The 8,256-nt window shown below is 31.7% G+C and overlaps 1 protein-coding gene across 1 annotated transcript; it reads right to left on the bottom strand.

The window, feature by feature from the left end:
- Positions 1 to 7,058: 7,058 nt before the first annotated feature.
- LOC107803786 (zinc finger protein ZAT12-like) lies at positions 7,059 to 7,904 on the bottom strand. Its single transcript, XM_016627562.2, has one exon. The coding sequence runs from the start codon at positions 7,750 to 7,752 to the stop codon at positions 7,207 to 7,209; it is 546 nt and encodes a 181-aa protein (XP_016483048.1). The 5' UTR covers positions 7,753 to 7,904; the 3' UTR covers positions 7,059 to 7,206.
- Positions 7,905 to 8,256: the final 352 nt, after the last annotated feature.

Here is an 8,256-nt window from a genome sequence, read left to right as displayed (position 1 = left end):
ATTCTTTCAAGTAAATATTCTTCTAATATAATTCTTTCAAATAAATATCTTTCTAATATATATAATTCTTTCAAATAAAAGTCACCATGTGACACCTCATTTAACTTTCCTGGCGTGAGAAATATATTCAACATATCACATCAAATGGCATGGCAATATCTTCGTGCACTTGCCTCATTCTCACCCAATATATATATATATATATATATATATATATATATATATATATATATATATATATATATATATATATATATATATATATATATATGTGTAGATCAAATCAATTGCACGGCATCACCCTTCGTGCATTTATATCTTTCTCACCGTGCATACATATAACAGTACCAACTAGGCGAGAGAAATGTCAATAACAATAAAAGAAATAAAGTGGATGCACACAGGAAGCAACAAAGAGTACAAGTCACATAGAAAACATATGTACACGATAGCATCTCAAGACAAAGGCATGAATGTATACACAACAAAACGATATCACAATGTAATGTATGTCTTTCGTCCTCGCCTGCACTGAAACACCCTTCGTGCCATGAATATATGATAATATAAAAATAATTGCACGGCATCACCCTTCGTGCTTTTACTCTCGTCCTCACCTGATAATATAAATGAAATAGCACGGCATCACCCTTCGTGCTTTACGCTCTCAATGGCACGACATCACCCTTCGTGCTTTACACTCTCAAATGACACGTCATCACCCTTCGCGCTTTACACTCTCAAATGGCACGGCATCACCCTTCGTGCTTTATACTCTTCCTTACCAAGCACATGTATATCATTAACAAGCAAGGTAGGAAGCATAAATAACATCAAGGAGAGTGTTTAAAACACAACAAGATACAACAATTCATATCATAATTTTCCAGTGACCACAACCAAATTCCAAATATGTAGCAGAATCAATAAATTTCTCAATAAATAGCCCAAGGCTTCACACAACATATAATAAACCTCAAAACAATCAACAGAGGTGAAAAATACTCAGTATAGGGCAACGCCTTCATTAATCCAAATTCTTGATAATTATATTAACTCCTCAATTTAAACTTATTTAATAAATATTTGCAGATAAGGATTCCATCATGAATTTAATTCCAAGAAAAATATCAAGTCAATAAACACACGGAATTCACATAAAATCCAAGTGACAATAACACCAAATTATTATATAAAATACAAACTCGATAATTAAGGAACAAGGCGTGATAATTCAAGGATTTACTAATGCTAACAATTATCTAAATTAATACATAAGAATGCCTAAAACTTTAAACCAATAAAATTTGCACATATAAGCCCGAGTACGTACTCGTCAACTCGTGTACACGGCTTTTCAAAATTTTACAAATGGCACATAAGACTCAATGCATAAGGGATAATTCTCCCACTCGAGGTTAAGCAAGACACTTACCTTATTGAAGTTATGCTGATATTCCAAAATCGCATTCTTTCTTGAATTGACCTCCAGACCACCCAAATCTATCCAAATTAATTGTATAACTTCATAAAATTTATCAGAAATAATTTCAGATAATAATACGTCGACTTAAAAATTTATTCCAAAAAGTCAACAAAAGTCAACGCGAGACCCGCCTCTTGGAACCCAATATAATTTTCATAAAATTCGAACACCCATTCCGATACGAGTTCAACCATACCAATTTTATCGAATTCCAATAACAAATCGATCTCCAAATCTTAAATTTAAACCAAGAGGATTTTCTAAATTTTTCAACCCAATTCACTAATTTAGTCATAAAAACAACAATAGATTCATGTAATTTAACCAAAATCAAGTTAGGAATTCTTACCCCAATGTTTTCCTTGAAAAACTCTCGAAAACTCGCCTCACCCGAGCTTCCTTGGTCCAAAAATGGAAGAATAACACGAATTTGGACTTTATTCTGCTGCCCATGGGTTTGTTCATCGCATTCGCGAGATTTCCCTCACTTTCGCGATGAACAAATTCTTCAAAAGTCATTTTCAAACTCTTCTCAAACAGCCTTTAGTATAATGGTCATAACGTTTTGTACAAAACTCCAAATGATAAATGGTTTGACTTTCTGAAAACTAGACTCCAAGGTCTATAACTTTTATTTGTTGCTCATCTCCCAATTCCTTATAGATTACCAGATATAAGTTTTTAAAGTTAGCCATGTGCAACAGAGATTTCCAAACTCCTCTCCGACAGCCTATAGTGTATCCTCCATAACATTTTATACACAATTCCAAATAATAAATGGTTTATCTTTTCGAAAACTAGACACAAAGAGTTACAACTTTTATTTTTGGATCATCTCCAAATTCCTTATAGATTGCGAGATATGAGCCTCTAAAATCTGACGACGAATAGCAAAATTTCCTTCTTCGCGAACGCGAGAACCTCTTCGTGAACGCGAAAAACAAAGTCCTAACAGCAAAATCCTTCTTCGCGAACGCGAGAGGCTCCTCGCGAACGCGAAGAACAATACCAGAACCAGCAACCAGCAGCATCAAAATACCCAAACTTGGTCCGGAACCACCCTGAATCAAACCCGAGGCCCCTGGGACCCAGTCCAGTCGTACCAACCAGTCCCAATACATAACACGAACCTGCTCGAGGCCTCAAATCACATCAAATAACATCAAAGCCACGAATCATACCCCAATTCAAGCCTAATGAACTTTAAAACTTTAAATTTTGCACACAAGTCATAATTGACATAACAAAGCTATTCCAATTTTCAGAATCGAATTTCGGCCCTGATATCAAAAAGTCAAACCCCCGATCCAACTTTCCAAAAATTCAACTTTCGCCATTTCAAGCTTAATTCCACTACGGACCTCCAAATAATTTTTCGGACACACTCTTAAGTCCAAAATTACCCAACGGAGTTAACGGAACCGACGGAACTCCATTCCGGAGTCATTTTCACACATTTCCGACTATGGTCAAAATCCTAAGACTTAAGCTTCCATTTTAGGGACCAAGTATCCCAAATCACCCTGAATTATCCGGTAACTGAATTCAACCGCGAACGCAAGTCAATACCATAATACGAAGCTGCTCAAGACCTTAAGTCGTTGAACGGGGCGTTATTTCTTAAAACGACAAGTCGGGTCGTTATATTTTTCTACCAAACGGTTCATCGATATCCAATATATCTCTTAAACTCTGGGCGATTGTTTCGATCGTCTTACATTTCATCCCATATTATCACTTTTGTTTTTCTTATAAATTTAGTACTATTGATCTGATTTGATATATTTGTGATGGTTATTTCAGTTGTTTGAAGAGGTATATCAAATCTAAAGTGAGTTGTACGACCTCATAATAAAATCGTTGTTGGTACACCACTTGTTCTTATTGCTAACAATATCATGCCTCTTGATATGACATTTACAAGTAATGCATGACATAGAAATATTATTTCGATTCCGCCGGAGGCATCTACAAAGGATAATCCCGCTATACCAGGGTCGATTGTTTTATAATATAGTCTTGAAAATTTATTCTTGTTCAGGATTTAGCTTTGATTGTGCTTCCTCAAACACTTGTATGTCCTTCTTAATATTATATTTTTTTTCAATTTGAAAAATAATTTTACTCATATGATGAATTTAAAAAATAATTTAATTGGATTCTCTTGCTAAATAATTAATTGAAAGATTTAATTATTTGGTTTTAACATAAAATATAATTTATTTTCTATTGATTTAGATTCTTAATATTAGTTCATCTCATGTTTGAATATTTAACAATGATTATAATTTTATCCACTATAAATTTTATTTTCAAAGAGTAAAAAGATCGATGACATTCCACTTTTAGATCTTTATGTTTGCAAAATCATTAGTTTGTTGGCTCTTACCAACATCTTTCTTTCTTTTCTCATACATTTATATTCTTAAAACATGTCTTAGTTGTTCTTTAATAATTTGGTATATTTTATCTATATTACACGAAAAATTAATAATAAAAAAAATTATTTGAGTAGGAAAGCAATTCAAATATAATATAATAATATATTATCGTGGGGATTTTTTTTTAATTTCAACGCTTTATGCAGTCCGTTTAGTATTACGTTTTTTGGGTATCGAATATTATAAAGTGGTAATGTATTACCAATATGGAGGATTCTTATGAAATTTATTTTATTAAACTTGCCTACATATTTTTAATAAGAATTCAATAGACAAGATTGTATTAATTTTAAAATCTTAAATATTAAAAAAATTAACATAGAAGTTATTGTAGTCCCAAAAAAAAAGTTATTACAACTATGTCCTTTCCCTATGAGTTTTGATGTTTAATATTTTAGTCTATCAATATTATATTCGTACTTTTATAATAATATATGCTCTCGTGTTTCTAAATGGATTTGGACAATATAACACGTTTTCAAATTAAATTGGTAATAGAAATTTTTTAATAAGCACATCCTAAAAGTAATAGGATTACAAGGCTAATATCTATGCCCGAAAATAATTATACTAATAGGATTCCTAAAGGTAATCATGTAGGATTCTTAACGTGTAGTATTATGTCCTAAAACTAATAGGATTACAAGGCTAATGTCTAGAATTCCGATTATGTCCTTTTATTGTGAGTTATTATGCTTAATATTAAAAGGTTATTTTTGTAATCCAACATTTTATTCATACTTTTATAATAATATAGATAATTTTTATTCCATTTTAAACAATATACATTTTTCACGTCATGTCTCATCTCATCAATATGTCAACTAAGACGACTATGGAAAGATATCATCAATGTCAAGCGATGTTTTAGAAAAACAACGTTACTTTATCTTTCCCATTGCCAGGTGATTCTTCTACGTCAAATTTTATTTCGTGGTATTTTCTTTATCTTTCTGAAAGAAAGAAAATGATATGTTTATATATATATATATATATATATATATATATATATATATATATATATATATATATATATATATATATATATATATATTTGTGTGTGTGTGTCTGTACCGTTTTTCAGGTAAACACATATTCATAGTTCACTTCACATACTAATGATGATTATAATTTTATCCCTCAAGAAATATATCTACTTGAATGATTTACGTACCAAGTTAGCTCTTTTATTCTTGTATATTCCTCCCCATCATCTTATTTTCCTTAATTTGGTCCTACAAGTTGTGATTTCTCTACAAATAATTATTCCAAATTGTAAAAAGAAAGATTGAGAATTCAAAATCAATGGTCCTTCTCATAATGAACTACAATTAAATTGTAAAAGCAATCGATTTTTATTCGTGATAATAACATGAACAACTTATAAATAAAACAAATTAACTATCGGAACTGTAATATCTATTTTATTTCCTTCAAGTACTGTCTTATGTAGCAACGTAACTTCTAGGTCTTCTTTAGTCTTATATTTCTATATCTTTACCAAAATAATATTATCCCTTATTTCAACTTCCAAGATTCAACCAATGTTAACTTTAAAGCTGATTCTCGCCTCCCAGACCTTCGACACACCTCATATTAAATCACACTTGCAAAAATACTGGGGAAAAAGTAGTAATTAGTTATATATTTTTGTTTCAATTTGTGATAGAAATCTATCAAAGTGACTTAAATGGCTATTATACAACTATTCCTAAGAATATGAATCATTGTCGGAATATTTATAACAGTAACAAAAGCCCAAACAAATTACCTTTTTGCAGTTGGCGACAAGAATTCAAGCTTTAGATTGTCAAATTCAAAATATAAAATTTTCGACAACAGATGACTAAATATATACTGATCGACACATAGGGTTAAAATTAAGTTAATGAAATCATTGCCCTATAATGAAGAGTCGTAATCAAAATATAACAATTAAACCTTATAATATAGTATTTGACAAAATATAATCCAGTTGATATTTCTGAAATAGGATTAGGTGGTGGTCGGTACATGCCTCCAATGAAGCTGAACCTCCGGTGCTTCATGGGTTTTTCTATATACTCGTGCAATGGCTTCTCTTGAACCTTGCCAAAATTAGGTTGGAACGAAATATGACAAATACTATGAATACTACAACTTCACATATTTAAAATAATTTAGATTTTGCGTTTTGGATATATGTGCATGAATTTATAATTATATAAATTATGAACTGGATTTCTGCTTGATTGGAGGTATGAATAGGAATAAGAGTCCTAATATGTTAAACATGTTTGCCATCTACGATGCAAAAGTACCATGAGGATCCAAATTACACGAAGAATGCCAATATATGCCATAATTAAAGAGATTCAAGCTTTATTTTAATCAAACTATTTTCGGAGAGAGAGTACTGAAATCAAATAATTATGGTCGAAAGAGGGATTAACAATCAAAGAAATATATTAATATTGCTAGCAGTCAACAGATGCTCTAATGGAAAAGTAAAGAGAGTATAAAGTTACCTTGATAGAAGTTAATTAGCATCTTCCGATCGACCTTATTATTCAACCGGGATTAGTAAGGCATTAGGACTTCACATTCTATTACAAAGTTAGCGAATAATTCTATTATTAGTTGAATTCATAGTCTAAGGTGTTGGATAAAATTTTTGCTATTACAAATTTATCCAACTGTGAGGTTGCTTCTTTGTAAGAAATAATTGAGTTATTAAGGGGTGTAAAAGTCGGACAATATTTTGAGGATATTTTCGTCGCTCAATATTTAGCGTGAAACATTCGTGCTTTTATAATAATATAGATAGATAGATAGATAAATATAGATATAGATATGATAATGATGATTGTTGACATAAAGATAGATAGCAACCTATGCATCACATTCAATTAATGGATCTTATACCTTTATGTTAAAGTTCAAATTTACAAAAATATTTATACAATCAAATCACTTATAAATTAAGACAGTAATATAAAAATTAAATCCTTAATCATGTTAAACTCCATATATATGTAATGTTTCATATGATATTATCGATCTTACAAATTGCTCAATATCGTCTGATTAAACCAGTACTACTCAAGGTAAAACCAATCTCAAGGAAAAGAAAAGCATATACTCTGAACGAGTAAAAGAATCAATGGAATCAAGTAAATATACATGAAAAATGAATTCAATTCGGTGTCCGAAAAGAATATAGCAATAATAATAAAAAAACAACTATAGCTTGTCAGCTTCTCCTAATTAATATCCACAAGAATAACAATGGAAAGGGACTTAAAAAAACCATCGCAAAACCGGAGATGAAACCGGCGCCGTCGGCCACAACTTCAGATCAACATTCTCATCAGGGGATAAGTTCAAGTCCAAGCAAAAAATTCTCTTGCTGCTATTTGACTTCTTCAAAACCGGTATCATCTTTTTTCTGGCGACCGGAATCATCGTGTTTCCGGCTGCCACCGACGTTTTATTAATTTCATCACGGTGACGCCTCATATGTCCACCTAAAGCTTGACCCAAAGAGAACTCCATACCACAAATAGAACATTCATGCATTTTATTCTTTTTGGATTGCACAAGAAACTCTCCGGCTCCGGCGAGTAATTTTGGCCGTTTATGACTTGCACGGTGGCCGCCAAGAGCTTGGAAAGATGGAAAGCGTTTATTACAAGTCTTGCATTCGAAATCATTGTGATAATCTCGATCTGTTGAAGTCGCGTTGTTGTTGTTGTTTAAACGAGACAATAGCATTAAGGCGCAGTTAGCCATGGCTTCTGCTTCCACTTGCATGTCCTCTTCTCTGCTTCTTTTAATGCCAGTCATGTTGTGTTGGAAAATTAATTCAAAATTATACTATGAAATCAAGAACGAAAATACAAAGAGTTTCTTGTATACCAAGTTTGAAACTTTGAAAGAAATGTGAGAACTTAGAAGTAAGAGGATATATGATACACTTGGGTTGGTTTTGCTTCACATATATATAGGTTTGAGTTAAAGCTTGTTTCTGACTTTTGCGTGTTTCACAAATACATGACAGTTTTAGGACAATTTAATAGTAGTAGTAGTATTATTGTTTAATTTTCCCTGTTGGTTAAGTTTAGTCAACGAAATGGCCGGTATTCTAAAAGTGGATAAAATAGACCGCGTTTTGTCAATCATGTGAATTAAGGATTTTTTCAGGTCATGTGATGCGAGCGGAAGGAAAGAAAGAAAGAAAGAAGAAAAGTAAAAGAGAGTTTGTACATTAATGTTGGGTTCTTTGAGGTTTCTAGAACACTTCCTAGAGCTTTCATATGGTTTTTGACGAAATAAATGGCTGCAAAAAAA

This window comes from Nicotiana tabacum, chromosome 9, assembly GCF_000715075.1.
Source record: "Nicotiana tabacum cultivar K326 chromosome 9, ASM71507v2, whole genome shotgun sequence".
NCBI classification, from domain to species: Eukaryota; Viridiplantae; Streptophyta; class Magnoliopsida; order Solanales; family Solanaceae; genus Nicotiana; species Nicotiana tabacum.
The sequence above is the reverse complement of the archived record's forward strand: the minus strand, read 5'-3'. Positions and strand labels throughout refer to the sequence as shown.